Below are 20587 nucleotides of genomic sequence, written 5' to 3'. Positions count from 1 at the left end.
AAGGGTTAAAGATGTTTCACAGCAAATATTGCAATGCATATTTCTGGCTGTCGTTTGAAAAATAAACTGTTTTTCTTTCATATCTGACTGAAATTTTGAGTTGAAATAAAAATATCACCGTTTTCCAACAACATTTTTTAGGTTTTCAAGTCTTTTCCACATCTTTGTTTCACTGCAACAATAGACAATAGTGTCATTCACCTAAATCCTCATTTACCAAGCTTGATGGTAATCTTCGGGCCATGTGATGGGCTTCTGCTGAGTTGCAGCCCTGCGGATTACAGCTGGGCTTTAAAAGTGCCTCATCAGTTGCATCACGTCTTTTGTTCTCCTTCATTCTGTGCTTCTGGTGGCACCAGACGAACCACTCACAATGAACCAGAAGGTGGTACTCGTTACCGGCTGCTCCTCTGGGATTGGTCTTGCTCTGGCAACCCGCATCGCAAGAGATGAAAAGAAGAGATTTATGGGTAATCTGATTTCATTTCCTATATTACATTTATGCTAAAGAAGAATTCACGTGTGATGAACAGCTTGACAGTCAAGTGAAAAAGAGAATTGGAGGAAAGTGAAAAGGAAAAGGATTAAACTTTCTTTCATGTGCTTGAACATAGTTTTTTATTTTGCTATTTTTGCCAGCAATTATTCATGTTGGGTATAAGGCTACTCTGCATTTTCCCATCAAATTTCCAGTGAATTATACGAATAATGAATATATTTCAACTAAAAGGTTGGAATTCCATCCTTCAGATGAACTAATGTGATTAATGACAATAAAACTATTAAAGGAGTAGCTCACTCATTTAATCAACATACTGTTTTTGCAGTGTTCTCTAGTAGGAATGAATGCCTTGTGAGTTGTACTCTGGGGAAATAAACGCTGGTGCACCATGGAAATAGAAGTGAGCCACATCACAGCTGAGCTTGCAGGGTTTGGAGTCCTATTTCCTGATATTTGGACATCTCGCCTTGGATTGGATAACGGAAACGCGTCTCTAACACTGACTTTAACGTGGTTGTTTCATCTCCACAAATAACATAATCCTGGAGGAGCTTCTGCTGTGTGGTGAAGTTGCTAATGCGAGCAGTTAGCTTCTAATAGTTGAGATGTTCTTTGCTGATTCCTGCATGCTTAACCAACAACAGCCTTCCCCGTTGCGAGTCAAGATGGGTGAGTCCATGAATGTTAAGTGACAGTGTGACATAGAGCTGAGGATTTTCAAATCCTAGAGTTTCACCACCTATTTTCTATCAGATGCTAACGCAGGACATAAGTGTAGGAGACTATTTTCATGCTCAGCCTACATGAAATCTCGGAGTAACCGATAAGAAACAGAAATAAGATAAAAAAAAAGATTTTTCAGTGTTCCACACCTTTAACAAACTGCTCCAAACAACAACAATCAGTAACTTTCTACCAATAAGCTGAAATAATTGTTTGAGTTTATGAAAGCTAATCAGACCTGAAAGCACAAGGTGTGCACAAAATAACTTCTGGCATTAAATGTGTGGTTTACTTGTTTATTTAATACATTCGCAGTGTTCTGTAGAGTAAACCAATGCCTTAAGAGTAATTTAAAATGAAAGACTCCTGTTCTAAGATGCAAAAGTTTGCTGGTGAAGAGGTGGGCTGAAAACTGCAGGATTACTCAATATTATTAATGATAAGCACACATCACACTTCTGATTGGTTATCAGAACATGTTCAGCCATGTTGCAAAGTCACTATCACCAAAACAATCTCTGCTGTTTCTCCTCGCTGCAAAAATGTTTTCAAAAGCCTTACTGTGCGTGGAAGCAAGCCAAGATGGGCGAGGTCATGAATGCAAATCGACAGTGTGACATAGAAATGAGAGGATTTTCAAATCCTAGCACTTCACTGTCTGTTTTCTATTAGAAACTATTGCAGGAGATAGGTGTAGAAGAATATTTCAGCCTGCATGAAACACTCAGAGTGACCGATTATAATCAGAAATAATAATAAAAAATAAAAAATTATGTTTTTTCAGTCATCCACACCTTTAACCCTTATCTTACATTCTTTTGAACAAGTAAAACTTTATTTTTTATATATAAAATCTAGCTGCTTTTGTTATGATTGTGTACTTTCAAGATTTCACCCGTGACTCCACATAAACAACGGCACATGTTTTTGCAGAAGCAGACTTCTGGCTGTTGGAAACAAACCATAGGGGCATCTTTAAAGAAACTCATATCAGAGATTTTTGAATTATCCTGAGTGTTTGTGATGATTTGTATGGGAAAAAAGTGGCTACAGCTGAAAGTAACAGCCGTCAGTCGTCAACACTTTACCCATCATCAGCTAAAACAGAGCCGAGTCCAAATTTCTACCGTCTCCCCAAAAACATTGTCTTTGTCCTGGTTTATCTGTTGGTGTGTTTTGTAAGATCAGTAAGAGTAACTTCTGCTTGTTATAGTCTACGCCACCATGAGAAACCTGAGTAAGGCCGAGCCGCTGGTGGAGGCCGCTGGCCGGACTCTGGGAAGAACTTTGGAGATCAAGCAGCTGGACGTGTGCAGCGAGGAATCCATTAAAGCGTGTGTGGACAGCTTACCTGAGCGCAGGGTGGACATTCTCGGTAAGCATGCAACATTTTTGTAAAAGCAGTCTAAAGTAATTTAAGTGATGCGATTTTATCTGGAAACCTGCCATGCGTGAGGTTTTACTCACTAACACGTGTACTCCTACAAACATGAACACAGCTGTTGGTTCTGTCTGGAGTAACCTACTAATGAAAACCGTTGCTTCTGATAATAGCTTAAGAGAACAAATGAAAATGATAAATGGATGAATCTGGTCTCGACAAAAATGATGGAGCTCTTAACTTGATATTTAGCAGCTGAAACTTTTGATCAAATCAAGGGATTCCTGTAACTTTCTGTGAGACTTTTCACCTGTCCACGGGCTCTCTGAAAGGCTCCTTTTCCAGATGTTTCAGCTCTTTCTGTACAGATGTTCAAAGGAATCTTGATCTGGGGTCATAGACGGCCGCTCCGAGACACCTGCATCTGAGACCAAGCTCACTGACACTTGGCACCAGCATGATTTATAGCTTTGAGATTTCTTCAGACGCCGATCAGATTCACGGCTCTTGTGTCATCAGTCCAGAGGAAGTTCTTCCAGAAGCTCATCAACAAACATTTTAGCAGATTTCTCTCTGAATTTAATTATTTGCTTCAGCCACCTCCTCCTCATCCACCTTCCATTAACTCTACTTTGTCTCAATTAGATGAGAGATAAGATGTTACTGATCCCACAGACATTCTTGCGTTATCACAGCTCAGACAAACACAGCAAAGGAGCACAAAAAGGACCAAGAATGCAAAAATAAGACACTATAAAAAACAGTAGTTCCTATGTAGACCCATACACAGTAGCATTATGGATAGGGGGTTGTGAAACATTGATAGTGTAATAATATTGTAGGGTTTGGTAAATTGAATGCTTTAAGAGCTCTATATATATATATATATATATATATATATATATATATATATATATATATATATATATATATATATATATATATATATATATATATATATAACCTCTACTTATGACCAATAAGCTGTGGTTATCCAAATATAGAATATCACCCTGCCTGGTCTTTATTGTGCTTTAATCAGAAGATTCTAGGAGTCTTTATTTATTAAGGGATTGTACACACTTTGTTTTGATTAAGAAACCGTCAGGTTTATAAAAGTACAAATTTATTTTACAAATAATTAAAACATGACAAGTTAACTAAGCATTTATTGTGATGGATGGAACTAGATGTGATGTATGCATGGAGTAATTTTGGGGGGGGGACATGCCCCCCCCCCCCCCCCCTATTTCCAAAGTCAAGTTTTGACCCCAGCACTTTTTACCATCCAAAAACAATATTACGCTATATTAAAATGACACTGGTTGAGCTCTAGCACCAAGCGGAAAACAACCGTTTATGTTGAAAACTGTTTCCCATTAGAGCATACTGTAAAGATACCCCCCCCCCCCCCGGGGTCCCCCCCACTTCCAAAGTGAAAATTACGTCCATGGATGTATGGACCCTATGTGTGAATGAGATGTTAATCAGAACATCCGTATCTAGGAGAGTTGAGTTCTGGATGTAAAAGAATTTGGTTTGTGTTAAGCTTATTGAGTTGATTATTATCAAAAACCACATCAGACGCAATCTCACTGTGTTCTACATACCCTTTCGGATCCGAGATGTCAGGTGGGGTCGGACGCCCCCAGGTACCGAAGTCCGTAGATTAACTGCAGTACGACCAGGTCAGTCCAGAGTAATCTCCAGGTGACGACAGTTGGAACTAGTTTGCGTCTCAGGAATAACTCTTAAGGAGTTGAACAAATCAGCTTGTTCTGCAGGAAACTAGTAGTATCAGCTTCGCAGGTGCAAAACAGGTTTTGACGACGTGTCAAAAGCTTTGGCGGTTAAAGAGTTGTTGCTCCAGGTGGTCGGTCTGGAGCTTTCTCTAGAACTCAGGGAAAACCCGAGTAATCTGGTTTTAATGTTCTCATGTTATGATTGTGTAGCCAACCAGAGGTTGACAAGTTTGAGGATTATTACTAAGAATCTCAGAAACACGCCTTCTTTTATACCGGAGGCTCTAATCTGGGGTAAAGGCTATTTATGTGTCATGGGCTTAACTTTACCTTACTTTGTTCTTGTGTGAGTGCAAATGTTATGACCTTGTCAAGTAAACATACTGAAACATATATCATTGAGCACAGACTAATGAAACATTTCATTATTTTATAATTATTATAAGTAGCAATAAACAAACGTTTATTTAATGATTATCTAGCTTGTACATTTTAGAAGTTCATATTTAATTTTAAATCTTCTTTCTTCTGTGAACAAGGAGTCTTAGATAAAAGGGTGCTCTGTGAGGGACCTTGGAAAGAACCGGATGTCGACAAGCAGTGCAGGATCTTGTGGCTTGTTGGCAGATAGAATATAAAATCCTCCTCATAGGATGGAATTAGGTCTGTAGATGACCGATGACCCATAGGTCAATCTGTGGGTGAAAACTGACCATTTGTGGACATTACAACATATAAAAAGTATCAGCTGCTCTTCAACTACTTGTTACCGTCCAAGTGGTAGATATCTTTAATTACAGGCATGAACATGTAGCACACATGTACAAATGCACATATATCAGGTGTATAATGCATGGAGTACTGACCGTAGAGCTAAAGTGGCCGGGTGACTCATGACATCATAATGAGTTATACATCCTAACTGCTGATGGAGTGAATGATCTACAGAAGCGCTCCTTCCTGCAGCGAGGGAGTACCAGTCTCTGACTGAAAGAGCTGCTCAGCGCAACCACCGAGTCGTGCAGAGGGTGAAGTGGGTTGTTCATGATGGACGTCAGCTTAGCTAACATCTTCCTCTCGCCCACCACCACTACAGACTCCAGAGGGCATGCCGCTGCAGAACTAGACCTCCGCACCAGTTTGTCAATCCTGCTCCTGTCCCTGTTTGTACATCCACTCCCCCAACAGGCCACTGCATAGAAAAGGGCGGAAGCTAATACCAAATGGTGCGATGAACCACAAGCTTTCCTTTGAATGTCAGTGGAGTCTGTGGTTTGTTGCAGTTAAGCTGTTTTATTAGAGGATTCTGTTGAACCACAGTTGAAAAGCAGCAGGCCTGTGCGATTTTCATTCATTCAAAACGTTTTCAGTTTCAAGTCATTTCAGTGACTATTTTTCTATTCTTTTTATCAATGTCTATTCATGTCTAGATAATAAGTCCTTGTTTTTCTGTCCCAGTAAGTAATGCTGGCATGGGCCTGATTGGACCCATTGAGTGTCAGTCTATTGATGAGATGAAAGCTGTCATGGACACCAACTTCTTTGGGATGGTGCGGTTGTTGAAGGAAGTCCTGCCTGACATGAAAAAGAGGAAAAAAGGCCATATTGTTGTCATCAGCAGTGTCATGGGCATACAGGGTGAGGATGTTCGACCCGTTTCTCATCAGAACCTTTGGTTTATGAAACAGGACTCTGAACGTTTCTCTCTCTCTGTTTCAGGGATTTTATTCAATGACGTCTACGCAGCTTCCAAGTTTGCACTGGAAGGATTTTGTGAAAGCTTGGCAGTGCAAGCTCTCAGGTTCCAGCTGAAGTAAGATACTGATTCTGCACCAAGCAGAACATAAGAATTCACCATCGGATCATGACTGTTGCTGAATGATGAAAAGTGGATGATAGGGATGTAAGAAAATATCGATATGGCAATATATCGTGATATTTTCCCAGCAATATTATATCGATATGCAAAAGCCGTGTATCGAAAATATCGATATGGCAATATATCGTGATATTTTTTCCTGTGATTATTACATCGATATTCAAAAGCCGTGTACCTAATTCCTGAAAGAATTTACATGCAAACATTTGTGTATTTTCTTTTTGTTTTGCGCAATTTAATCGCCACCCGCTAGTTGGCAGCAGTGTGCAGTGGGTTTTGTTTCCACCACTGAAATGTAAATCCCTCCATCATGGTTCAGATACCTCATGTTAAACATGTTACGTATCAGTTTGGACTGTTTATTGAACATTCTTACGATAAATTCAGTAAAAAAAATTGCTTGTAACATCTGACTGAATGTATCATAATATATCGTGATATATCGTATCGTCTCCCCCGTATCGTGATATGTATCGTATCGCCAGAATTTCAAAAATACACATCCCTAACATTTTTGCCTGCGTCTGTGTGCTGCAAAATATCTCATGAACTGTTTTATCGATTATAATGAAATTCTTAGAATTTAATCACTGAATGATCTTCTGTAAACGTTTAAAGTTTGGAGTCAACCCAGATCAACATGGCCACCACAGCTGATCAACATTTGAAAGTATAAAAATGGCTACAACTCTGCCAATTTCTCAGATATTGAGCTAAAATGGCTCATACACATCAAAAACAGTGCAGCTTGCTAGATTTCTTGTGACATGAGAATAACCACATTATTTCTTTACATTAAGATTTGTCCAAAACAGCTGAAACCTTTCGTGGCTTAGGGCCTCGGTATAAAACTCTGATATGAAAGAAGGCAGGAAGTGGTCCAGCCTTCATTCACATCACCGTCACAAATACCTGTGAGCTCAATTTAATCACAGAAACGTCTGTATTACACAGCAGTACCACAACTTTGTTAGGACAAAATCAACATCCTGTTTTGAGGCAAGCTCCAACACATCGCTGGTCTGTAATTCAAGATCTAAGATCGTTTCAGAAGGATTTTGAGCAATGAGTCAAATGTGATCAATGCAAGTGTTTCATGCCAGTAATATGCAGTGTTGGGCAAGTTACTTCAAAACTGTAATGCATTATTTATTACTTCTTACCCTCATTTTAAAGTAATTCATTACATTACAATATTACTGATTTTAAAATGTAAGGCATTACACTACTTTTGCATTACTTTAAGTTACTTTCACCAAAACCACTTCAATATGAATCTGGTAATGTGACACTCAGTGAGCTCATGACATATATGTGGAAAGTGATGTGGTGATTTCCGGCCCTTTCTCTCTCTAACCTTCCTGCATGCTGCATGTTTTCTCCGTCTTCCAGAAAAAACTGTTTCCTAGACTTCCTACTTTCTAACTATCAGCCAAAGGGATCTTCACATGCACGGCGTTCCAGCAGTAATGAGTTGAACTCAGCTGAGGCAAAGCACGTCAGAAAAGCACAAAATAGAGAATATGCGCTGATATGAACGATCGCAAGTGAATTATTTTGTTTTAGTGGAGCGATTTTGTAAATGTTACAGCGGCCGCGTGCAGGACGCAGCTGGAGTTGAGCCGTTACCGCGGCGTCCTCTCTGCCCGCAAAGCTGAGTCCATAAATGACGTAATATATGTAGATACTGGATCTTTCTTCGGGTTTCCCACAATTTGAATTTTTAAGGAACACATCTTGATTCTGGGTTTAAAAATGCATTGTAATTACTGCGTTACTGACAATTGTACCGAGTAAATATTACCATTTTCTTTCCCTGTAATGCCTTACATTACCACATTACAGCAAAAAGCAATGCATTGCAGTAATTAATTACTTTTGTACCGCATTACTCCCAACACTGGTAATATGTGCTGACTTCCAACTTTGCATTCCACGTTTGACCTTCTCTTTGTGCTTCTTGTCTGCTCCAGTCTCACTCTGATAGAGCCCGGTCCGGTGATAACAGAGTTTGAAAGTAAAGTATTTGAAGAGGGCCAGAAGACTGACCTGAGCAAAGCTGACAAAGTGACTGCCGACATGTTCACTAACATCTACCTGAAGAACTACAAACAGATCTTTGAAAGTCTTGGACAGACTGCTGAGGACATAGCCGAGGTATCCTTTAGTTTCACCACAAAACATGACTCAGCTCGTTGTGTTCACGTATCATCAGCTAGCGGCAGAGACAACTGACTGTCTGTGTTCTTCCCAGCACACCTTCAAGATCATCACCATGGAGAATCCTCCTTTCCGCCATCAGACAAACCCTCTTTACACCCCCATGACCACGCTCAAATACGCTGACCCCAACGGCGACCTTCCAATAGAAACATTCTACAAAATGGTGTTCGAGCATGACAAGGTCTTCAACGCCAGCCTGAACTTTCTCAAGCTGCTGCGCTGGAGGAGTCGGAAGAGTTTCACCCTGGAAAAAGACAAGAGCAACTGATTTTGTTGTGTTCTTACGTATGTAAACGTGAAATGTATTCAGCTGTGTGTAGTGGTCTACAATGCCTCTTCGGTTGTTTTAGCTGATTTGTGATCAAATAATAAATCATAAATTTAATACCTGAACAATAACAAACTGTTTGAATTGCACCTCTGTCAGCTTGTGTTGCAGGTGTCAGCCATATTTAAAATGCTGCTACAGTACTGAGTCCTCCTACCTCCAAATCCCGTGTTAAGCTGTTAATAACTGCTGACCTTGCATGCTGGGGCAAATCGGTGCAGCACTTAATGAGCTTCTGATCATTCTGATACAGTCTGGTGCTTTTATTGTTGTTTATTTTAAGACTAATTGATGACTAATTGACTAATTGACTAATTGATGACTAATTGACTAATTGATGACTAATTGACTAATTGAATTGACTAACTAATGATTAAATTAAAAGGGTGTTCTTCAAAATGTTTAAAATTTTAAATGTGTTTTAATAAGTGCTACAGTAGAATGTAATGTAATATTAATATATAAATAATGCTACTTTTAAAATCCACGTATAACAATTTACTAAAATAAAACAATGAAATAGTGGAAAATACACACACATGCACACGCATGCACGCACACACACATACTAACACACACATACCCTGGCATAGCAGCGTGGACGTAATTTTCACTTTAGAAGAGGGGGGACATGGGGGGGGGGTCTTTACAGTATGTTCTAATGGCAAACAGGCTTCAACACAAACAGTTGTTTTCTGCTTGGTCCTAGAGCTCAACCAGTGTCAATTTAATGTAGTGTAATGTTGTTTTTGGGTGGTAAAAAGTGCAGGGGTCATAACTTGACTTTGGAAATAGTGGGGGGGACATGCCCCCCCCCCCCCCCCCCCCCCCAAAAAATTTACGTCCATGCATAGCAGGGCAGAAAAAGTTTTGTTGGGCTGAAAATTAATATTTGATCAAATGCCAACATAACCTTAATGACTCATTGATACTCGTGAACTCGGTGGTTAATGTCTTGAAATGCGTGTTTCTGATGACCAAACAGCTATGGTGCTCTCTAAGAGCACACAGGAGCCAAGGTAGTGATGTGTTGCCGCAGAGGCTGCAAATTTAGTCATTTCAAAACAAAGCTCATCTATCAAACTAAGCACCACAATCATTCCTGGTACTTGAAATCATCTCATTTAGGTCCATTTGGTGGGATTTAACCAATCCAGGATCCAGGATTGAGGTGGCTCGAGGTTTAGGAGTTTGGCCTGTTATTATTGGTTTGCCAGTTCGAACACCACCTTCATCCGTGTCAGTCATTGTGTACATAAGCAAGACACTTCACCCTCCTAGCCTGCTGGTGGTCGGATGGGCCGGTGGCGCCTGTGTACTGCAGCGTTGCCTCTGTCAGTGTTCCCCAGGGCAGCTGTGGCAACATTCTAATTGCTGAGATGTTTCCTCGGCCTTCATTAAATTCTAGAGGAGCATTTTATCAATAAGTCAACAATGTCTACAATCAACAATGTAGATCCCTACGACCTCAAAGGAAACACATGGAGCTCAGATGTTTCAGTACTGCCAAAAAATTGGCACTACTTCAACATTTTTGTAATCAAGTAAAAGTAAAAATAGTACAAAAACATTACTCCACCAACAGTAAAAAAAAGTATTTAGTATAAACACAACTTGAGTACTGTGTAACATCAGATATGCTGGAATCTTTACAGTAAGTACAAAACATATGTAACATGTAATGGGAAACAGGCTTAAACCCAAGTGGTTGTTTTCCGCTTGGTCCCAGTTCTCAACCAGTGCCTATTTAATGTAGTGTAATGTTGTTTTGGAAGGTAAAATGTGCAGGGGACAAAAATTTACTTTGGAAAGCCCCCCCCCCCCCCCCCCCCCCCCCCCCCCCCGCACGCCCCCAAAAAACGACTTCCATGTTCAGGGGTGTGGCCCGCATACTCTGAAGTTGCAAGTGTGGTATTCCAGCCATAAGGGGGAGATTTTTCATTAACCCTGTAAAGCAGGCCTATTCCCTACTGGGCCAGATTTCATCTTTATTATATATTTTACGGACAATGTTTAAATATTACATTTTAATATTTTGACTGATATTACCTCTACCACTAATACAACGACAAAAAAAGCAATGCACAATGTCTTTTATTGCTTTAATGATCTGTATTAATTTACCAGCTGCAGAGCTGATAATACACACATTCGTTTTATTAACCTCCAATAACTCAGTCGCAGCTACTAAATAAACATTTACAATAACCATAGCTTGACCGTTATTCTTGCAACTTTAGTGCGAGAGGTGGCACTTTTTGTTTTGAACAAGAAATGGAATATTTGGCTCATAGGAGCTGAGTGCAATGCACAGACAGTAGTGCAGAAAGGATTCAGTGAGAGAGGAGCGCAGGTTTGTTTTGATTGCATTCATATGGGAAAAGCTGGACTCACAAATATAGGTGGATCCAAACTTACTGAGAACAGTCACAGCTGCATTCTTGAGGTTTGGGAACTGATGGGCATTGATCTGACTCCAAAACTTAGCAGGGCCATTTGTGCGCAGCTCTTGTGGCATCGTAAGTGATTCAATTCAAGTTTATTTATATAGCGCCAAATGACGACAAGAGTCGTCTCAAGGCACTTCACATAATAAACATTCCAATTCACAGTTCATTAAGCCAATCAGAAATAATGTTTCCTATATAAGGAACCCAGCAAATTGCATCAAGTCACTGATTAGTGTCAGTGACTATACAGCAATCCTCATACTAAGCAAGCATGCAGCGACAGTGGAGAGGAAAACTCCCTTTTAACAGGAAGAAACCTCCAGAGAATCCTGGCTCAGCATAAGCAGCCATCCTCCACGACTCACTGGGGATCGAGAAGACAGAGCACACACACACACACACACACACACACACACACACACACACACACACACACACACACACACACACACACACACACACACACACACACACACACACACACACACACACACAAAGACAAGTAATGTGTCTATAGTTATATTGTGATGTCTTAGTAAATATTGTATTTGGTGAAAGATAAACTTTATTGTATTTATCCTAGTGATGACTGCATGTCCACCAACTCCAGCAGGAACTGTCCCTCATCGATAGAAGAGACCACTTTCTCAGCATTGATGGACAACGTTTCCTCAGCGGTGGCAGCAAATGGATCTTTCGTCAATTGCATCGCCTCTGTAGGAAGTGACAGATCCTCCAGGTGACTGGTGAAGTTGTCCTTCAGTTTCGCGACTAATCCAGTCATTTCTGCCGTGACTTTCGGAGGAGAGGTGGCTTTACGGAGTGTGGGAAAATGTAGCATTCTTTCACCAGTCAAGTCAGTCGCGAACATGTTTAGTTTTGCCTGAAAGGCGCTTGTTTGCTCCACAAGCTGGGCTGGGTCATTGCTGGGTCACAGCTAACATAGACATGAATATGTAGAAGCCACACTATGGCAGCTCCAATAGACAGCACCAGTCCACGGGGCGTCTACGTATATATGTCCCTGATTGCTAAAATGGTGTTGTGTTCAAGTGCAATATCAGTGTAGGAATTTAGAAAGTTGCATGCTTGAACAGTTTTTCAACAGGTTTTTTTTTGTTGGTGGTTGAGGTGGGCCAGCTGGGTAGGGCCACATCCGGCCCACGGGCCGCCATTTGAGCAGGCCTGCTGTAAAGGTTCATTTGAGCACTTTCTGGCTCAAAAAAGTGATTTAAAATTATGAAAAAGTTGCGTAGCGTGTTTCTAAACTTTCCTCAACTCCGAGGAGAGCATCAATGTGCTCCTTGATGCTAACCCACTCAGCAACACCTCACACTTAATGACCAATAAGCCATTTTCTAAACCTTTAATGAGCTTAACCAAGTTAACAGAAGCATCAAGTGATGTAGATTTAGCACCATGCCAACTGACCCACAGAACCCCAGTCCCTACAGGCACAATGAAATGATCTTTAGCTAATGAATCCTGAGTGTTAGAGTCTGCCGAAGGGTAATCTCAAACAACAAAAGCCTAAACTCCCTGACACTATCATTACATAACCTCAGCTAAAGCAGTCCACTCATTACCGTTACAGGTCCAAGCTTCTGCCTATTAAGGCTTTTAACGAGGTATAGTTAGCTAACTGCTTCAGACAATCAACTATAAACTTCTTGGACTCTGCCAGACAAAATAAACTTGACCTCTGAGTGGTTAATCCCATTAATCTACATCAACAGCCATTAAAACTGCTAAGACCAATCAGACCTTTCCTTTAACATACAGGAAATGATTCCTGGCTTATAGGGTGTTTGAGGGGTTATGGTGCTCCGTGTTTCCAATCGCATTTAGAGGCTAACTTTAGGGAAGAACTTGGATGAAGCAAAGGCAGCTTGTGTTTCCTTTAGTTTTATATGCATCCGGCTGTACAGTGCAGCAGAAACATGGCAAAGGTGACTTCTAAGAAATAAAACACAAAGACAGGCTTAACGCTGTGGGACACCTGAGATGGATGAGAGGATAAGACATGAGAGGATCAGGATTTACTGTAGAAATCCTGGGCCTGTTTTGGAAAGGCTATATGGAACATAGACAGCTATGGTTGTATGTTATTTTCTCTTGTCATGTTGTTAAAAAATCTAAAAGTTGGGGCTGCAGCAGTCATGAAAAAAGTCCATCAAACCCTGTAGAGTCAAAAGTATCGTTGCTTTAATCTTCACTAAATGAACACGTCAAAGTTTGTTCTTTAAGATCAGCTTTTTAAAAGTGCCTTCATTTTAAAATTACAATATATATCAAGGTTGATTTTGGTGACTCAGGGGTTAAGAGGATGAGGTTAAGGTTACGAGTTCAAACCGAGGTTCCCCCAATCATGTCACGTATTGCGTCCTTGGACAAGACACTTCACCCACCTTACCTGCTGGTGGGGGTCAGAGGGGCCAGTGACACCAGTGCTATGCAGCCTCGCCTCTGTCAGTGTGCTCCAGGGCAGCCGTACATTCTAGCTCATCACCATCATTGTTTGAATGTGCGTCTGAATGGATGAAGGATTCAGTGTAGTGTAAAGTGGTTTGGAGTCCTCTGATTGTAAGGATCTACACAAGTGCAGGTCATTTATTAGTTATCGTGACTAGTTTCTGGTATTAACGTTACAGTGCTGGCGTGATTCATTTAAAGCTTGAGTTTTTGAACATATTTAAATGTTATAATGAGAAATAAAAGGCTCATATTATCTAGTGTAAATCTTCGGCATCTTCAGAAAAGCTGACTTTGAAGTTTGATGTAATGTCACAAAACCTCCACGCGAGGGCGACCGTTGTCCAGCTGACGCTGAAAGCAACCATCAGGCTGTTATAAAGATTTTTATTGTTCGGCTTTTGTCATCACTAAACGAACACCTTAAAATTCTTACATTTCTGCTTCAGGCTGGATTAACATTAGTCCCTTAAAAAAGAGATGCACATTGGCTATTTCAACATATCTTAAAATCAGATAAAAGCATGGTAAGAAATTTGAGGGTTCCCTCTTATGAAATCACATGTACTTATTTTTATATTTGTCCAATTTTTAAATACCAAAAGACGTGGTAGTTGTTTTTTTTACATTACAGCTATAATTGTTCTCAAACAAAAAAAGAATACGTTTATTTGCATTTGTCAGTCGAGAATGTTTATTTATGAAAGGTAGCAAACAATGTGACTTTCAATATTTTAACGATTTGTACAATGTTTTTTGATTATTTTTTTAAATCTGTGACGGCCTTCTTTTTGGTAACGCTTTATGGAGTGTTTAGAAAAGCTTACTCCAGCTGTGAATGTACAACTGAGCACAGTTCAAAAATAACAGCACGCGTTGTCTTCAAAGATTCCGCTAGATGGCAGTATTTCCTGATGGGTTTCATTTCAGACTCCGACTACCAAGCCATGTTTCCGGTTTATTCGTCACGCGCATCCGTGACACATTTAGGCTAATGTTGCTAAGAATAAATGCTATCCTAAAATCCCTTACTGTAAGTTTTCCGTTTGTGTAATTTGTTTGGTTCATTTGGCAATGTAAGATAAAAATAATCGGTGGTGTTAAAGCACTTCATAAAGCTAGTCTTTGTGTGAGCAGCGGTACATACATCAGAGAGCTCTTTATTGTTAGCCTAATTGTAGCCTCAGCTTTCACTTCTGTTCTGCGGGGCTAGAAAACAGCAGCCGCTTTACTAGCCTGGTTGCTAATTAGACATACATCTTATTAATATACTAGGGTTTTGTGAAGTGTTTTTGTTCAGCGTGTGTGGAAGATATCCGTGACACTTGCTTTCATTTCTAATTCCTTAAAAGTCACATCGTCAGGCGGCTCATTGTTTGCTATAACACACAAGTAGCCGTTAGCCAACCGGCTAACTTTTGAGGAAGCGTCTCATCTCTTCATGACATTAACTTTGTGTTGACGTCTGCTCAACCCGATCATTTTATTATTTGTACTCCGAAGACTCAAGAAGATAGACATTTGTTAATTCTGGTAACTTCCACACACTAAAGAAGCGGAGCTCCGTTTTTTTATTTTTATTTTAATACTAGTTGGAAGTTATTTTTGTGCCACGATGGCTTCCTCATCTGGGAACGACGACGACCTCACCATCCCCAGAGCAGCCATCAACAAAATGATTAAGGAAACTCTCCCTAACGTTCGAGTGGCCAACGACGCCAGGGAGCTCGTCGTTAACTGTTGCACGGAGTTCATCCACCTCATTTCCTCGGAAGCCAACGAAATATGCAACAAATCCGACAAAAAGACCATATCTCCTGAGCATGTCATCAACGGTGAGTCAGTCCCGACCCAGACCAGGAAGAGTATCATCCTCCCTGGTTCTAACCGCTGAAACTAACTGATTGCACTTTCACCTCCTGTTTTCGCACCGCAGCCCTCGAGAGCCTCGGTTTCGCGTCTTACATCACGGAGGTCAAAGACGTCCTGCAGGAGTGTAAAACTGTAGCTCTGAAGAGGAGGAAGGCCAGTTCTCGACTGGAGAATTTGGGTATCCCGGAAGAGGAGCTCCTCAGACAACAACAGGAACTGTTTGCAAAGGTGAAACGTCCTCATGCGTGAAGCTTGTGCTTTTTGAATGAGCATTCTTGTTTTCCCTTTTGCCAATCAGTAATCGTTGGCCTGGGATGAGCTCTGAGTGTTTATTTAGTACTTTAAACTTATCTGTATAGCTGAGAATAAACAAAACAACAAAGTTATATTCATTTTTATTAATAACACATCGTAACATTTAAGAAACGTCCTGGTGAACATCGCAAATGAACAACAAAGTGCAAAGTTACAAAAATACTGTTATTATTAGAGTGAAGCAGATGATTTAGTTCATTGCTGATGTTATTCACGTTTAGCCTTTTTAAAGATTAAAAGTCATTGTGCTGCCTTCTAGGGTTGTCACGATACTAAAATTTCAAACTCGATTCGATACTGGGAAAAAACTCGGTACTCGATTTCGATACTATTTAAAAACACCAATTTATTGAACAAGTTTATTCAAAAAATAACATTCCTCAATTTATATTGCAAAAGTTAAATGTTAAGAATTAAGTGTGTAAAGTGCTTAAACCTTTCAAGTATCAGCATTTTTTTAAACGTGCATACAAAAACTGGTGAAAGTTAACACTTTAAATCATGAATTGTCCCACTATATATACACTATTTGCAGAGTGATGTTTTGCTGCTTAAACTCTGTTTAAGGTGCATTTTTGTCATAAGATGTAATGCCATATGTTTTGTTCTGTACTTTTGAACAACTCTGTTGGTCAATAAAGGGAGAAAACTAATTTCTCCTCAGTAGGACAAAGGTACATCTACCGGTAATCTTAATAAAAACAGACCAGCGCACGGCAGTGACGTCATTAAAAGCGCCGGTTAGATTAGCCGCGGCTAGTCTGTTTACGCCTAGAAATCCCAGACCCGCTCCAAACGAACAGGGGAATCACGTTAATGATTCCTAACAAAACCTTTCGACATTGAGATGTTTTGGTGCAGATAATGTCTTATTTCGAGGCTGCACCATGGGTGCCCGTCCGCACCCGTTATACGGATATACACTGACGGCGATTCGCCGATGGATCTACGGTAAATACCCCGGGGAATCCAAGTAGCACCAAAGTTGTCAGCATGAGTAAACAAACGTACTGCATGCTAGAAATTAAGTCCGGGTTGCAATAAACGGGAGTTTCCTTTAAGCACATAAGCGTGAATATACAACTACTTGTCGGACTTGGTATGCTAATTAAGTTGGGCTGTGAAGCGCCTCCCAAATTCGCTGTTTTTGTTTATTTTTTTTGGCAGACAAAACTTGGATCGGAGACAACTCGCGTGGGAAATTGCAATGTAGCAATGCGGCGTCTTCTTCTTCTGTTTGTCTGGGAGGCGGAGGCTGCTTTACGGCATCTGGCTGTCGTGCGTGTCGGTGTACTTGAAGAAGGCTGTGTATAATAGTCCATAATATCGATACCACAGGGATGGAATATCTAATTTAGATACCACTTTTAGCATCGATTTATATCTGGGTATTGATTTTTTTGACAACTCTACTGCCTTCTCCAGGTCAGGGATGAGGTCCTGCCCCAAGTGGAGGAGTTTGAGTATCTTGGGGTCTTGTTCACGAGTGAGGGAAACATGGAGCGAGATCGACTGGTGGATTGGTGCTGCATCCGCAGTGATGCGGGCGCTATACCAGTCTGTTGTGGTGAAGATAGAGCTGAGCTGGAAGGCAAAGCTCTCAGTTTACCAATTGATCTATGTTCCTACCCTCACCTATGGTCACAAGCTTTGGTTAGTGACCAAAAGAATGAGATCGCGAATACAAGCAGCCAAAATGAGTTTTCTCCGCAGAGTGGCTGGACTGTCCCTTAGAGATAGGGTGAGAAGCTCGGTCATTCGGGAGGGGCTCGGCGTAGATCCTCTGCTCATCCACGTTGAGAGAAGCAGTTGAGTTGGTTCGGGTATCTGGTTAGGGTGCCTCCTGGCTGCCTCCCTGGTCAGGTTTTCCAGGCACATCCAACTGGGAGGAGACCCAGAGGAAGACCCAGGGCACGCTGGAGGGACTATGTCTCTCAGCTGGCCAGGGAACGCCTTGGGATTCCCCTGGAGGAGCTGGGGAGAAGGAAGTCTGGGCCTCTCTGCTTAGGCTGCTGCCCCCGCAACCCGAATCCAGATAAGCGGCTGAAAATAGATGGATAGATGGAAAATTATTGCTTTTCCTGATTTGTTTTTCTGTATAAAGAAAAAAAAAATCCTAACTAAAAGCTGAAATATAGGCCTGCACGATATTGATCAATATTGCTGTTTCACTGCGCCTAATATTATCTCAAAGGATTTTAATAAGTTGCTGACACTAACTTTTGACTATCAGAGGTTTCCACTCCCATAATGGCCCTCGATCAGCACACCATGTTCTGTATGAATCTTTATGAATGAACATGGAGTTTCTGTTGCTGCTGTTCATTCATTTATTTTTACTAAATCTGACCAGTAACTAAACTTAAACATTCTGCAAATTTACACCTTTACCTAAGCTTTGCTTTAAAGTAAACACTGAAATGTGGTTTCATTTTAGTTATAAAATGTTCTAACTGATCGTTATGTCATGTAAAACATCTCTTTGATGGCTTTACGTATGCACAGTCCTCAGGAAAAATAAAAAGCTCTTCTTGCTTCTCTCTGGTTCTGTGGGCCGCGTGGCTGCAGGCCCGGCAACAACAGGCAGAACTCGCCCAGCAGGAGTGGTTGCAGGTGCAGCAGGCTGCCCAGCAGGCACAGATGGCGGCCGCATCTGCCAGTGCAGCCCAGCAGGCTGGTTCCTCTCAGGATGAAGATGAGGAGGATGACCTGTGAACTCCGGATGTGGGTACATGTTCGGACTTTGTCCTGGGACACTGCTGGCACACGTATCTTCCAGCGTTCTCGTTGGCGGAGACGTCTTTGAGCGCTGAAAATAAGCACATTTGAAGAGAACAGTGAAAGAGGAATGGGCCCCATCCAGATCCTAGTTCCTGGAAACGATTTGGATTGAATGGCTGAGTTTTGTGTTAACCTTATGTTCCCCATATAAGTTACTTATGTGAAATGAGCTCTTTGATGTTCTGTTGTGATTGGATTTGTAGTTGTGAACACACTGAGAGCAGATACTGGGACGCGTCAGCGACTCAAGCGTCAAGTCTCTGCTCCTTCAGGTACATCACAGACGCCCAGTCCTCAGTCGGTGGTTTAGATGAACTCGTTTCTCTTTATTTGATTATTGGTGGTCACTTTTACAGGAAAGATTTTGTTTTCTCCCTTAGCATTTTTGTTCAGACAGTGAATTTGTTTGAGGCATTGTGAATATTGAATTTGTTTCGTTATGTAGAGAAATAAATAGACCTTTTTTTTTTATTTTAGCTTGTTCTGATATTTGTCATTTTGTTCTTCCTTAGAACCGCCCACAGTATTGGTAATTAGCTGCAAAGTTGAGCAAATTAAACTTTTATCTCATAGAACCAAAGATGGAGGACAGACTTACTGCTCAGACTTTGTTTTTAAAAGTGTAGGTGCTACCGTGATACTTACTGCTGACTCCAGATCAGTGTAAATGATGTGAGGAACCTTGTGAGATGCTTTTGTGTTCAGGCTGAAATGATTTCCATTTTCCTCTGGAGCAGTATCTAAATATCTTTATTGTGACTTTGGTCAGCCCTCAGCGTTAAAAAAAAACAAGTTGTGAAACAGTCATTTGTTATTCTACAAAGTTGTATTCTTTAAGCAATAAAGAAGTGTTTTTATAGGTCAGTGTTCCATGTTTGCTTTAAATACTCATAATAAATACTTTATTGTTTACATAGCTGAATGTGCTAACAGCACAATCACACAAAAATGATCAATGGAAATCAAATTTATCAACCCAAGAAGGTCACACTCAAAAGTAAAGTTGATACACACTACAGGCAAATCCACCTTTGATATAATGTAAATGCCCTGTATTTGATATAGTGCCTTCTAGAATAGTGATGGGAATTCCAGCTCTTTTTAGAGAGCCGGTTCTTTTGGCTCAGCTCACCAAAAAGAGCCGGCTCCCAAGTGGCTCCTCAGATTTTCTGTTGCGTAGAGTACATTTATAACCAAAATAATGCTAAACTATATGTAAAATAATTTACTAATGTAAAAAAAGCAATATATCAATTGTTTATAATTTCTATGGATTTAATAACTGAACACTTTAAGAAATCTCCACTTTCCGACTGCTGGCGCTCATTTTCTCACCGTCTTCGTCGCACTCTCCTCTCTCTCGCTCGCCTTTTCCCTCCTCCTCATTCCCTCTCGTCTACCTCCACCCGCATGTGCTCTGCTGTGTGTCTGAGTCTGATCCTCCCTCTTCCCCGCCCCTACTGCTCTGTGTGTGGACGGTCTGGACACACAGTTCCACATGTTGACCAATCGCCTGTAGCTTTCACCAAGGCAGGGGGCGAGGGGGTAGGGGACGAGCCGGCTCCCGTCGTTCACTTCAAAGAGCCGGTTCATTCGCGACCGACACATCACTATTCTGGAGCCCCCCTAGGTGCTTTACGACACAATCAGTCATTCACACATTCAAACGCAGGTGGGGATTACCTACGATGTAGCCACAGCTGCCCTGGGGCACACTGACTGAGGCGAGGCTGCCAAGCACAGGCGCCACCGGTCCCTCTGACCACCACCAGCAGGCAAGGGGGGTTAAGTGTCTTGCCCAAGGACACAACAGTGACAGACTGAGGGGGCTCGATCCTGCAACCTTCCAATTACAGGGCGAGCACTTAACTCCTGATCTACCGTCACCCAATGTCCTTCAAACCAGTCAGAATGAGGCT

General features: G+C 41.1%; 2 protein-coding genes across 2 annotated transcripts; both read left to right on the top strand.

The window, feature by feature from the left end:
• The first annotated feature begins 290 nt into the window (after positions 1-290).
• Positions 291-8844, top strand: zgc:109982 (retinol dehydrogenase 8). The gene is made up of 6 exons (XM_015962313.3): positions 291-470; positions 2439-2600; positions 5807-5986; positions 6068-6161; positions 8201-8384; positions 8482-8844. Exons 1-6 carry the CDS (start codon positions 374-376, stop codon positions 8716-8718), a joined length of 954 nt encoding a protein of 317 aa, XP_015817799.1. The 5' UTR covers positions 291-373; the 3' UTR covers positions 8719-8844.
• A 5414-nt stretch (positions 8845-14258) lies between these two features.
• dr1 (down-regulator of transcription 1) lies at positions 14259-19527 on the top strand. The gene is made up of 3 exons (XM_015962307.3): positions 14259-15535; positions 15637-15800; positions 18456-19527. Exons 1-3 carry the CDS (start codon positions 15316-15318, stop codon positions 18600-18602), a joined length of 531 nt encoding a protein of 176 aa, XP_015817793.1. The 5' UTR covers positions 14259-15315; the 3' UTR covers positions 18603-19527.
• Positions 19528-20587: the final 1060 nt, after the last annotated feature.

This window comes from Nothobranchius furzeri, chromosome 16, assembly GCF_043380555.1.
Source record: "Nothobranchius furzeri strain GRZ-AD chromosome 16, NfurGRZ-RIMD1, whole genome shotgun sequence".
In the NCBI taxonomy this organism is placed as follows: domain Eukaryota; kingdom Metazoa; phylum Chordata; class Actinopteri; order Cyprinodontiformes; family Nothobranchiidae; genus Nothobranchius; species Nothobranchius furzeri.
Note: the sequence above shows the minus strand (reverse complement) of the source record. Positions and strands in the feature narration are given on the sequence as shown.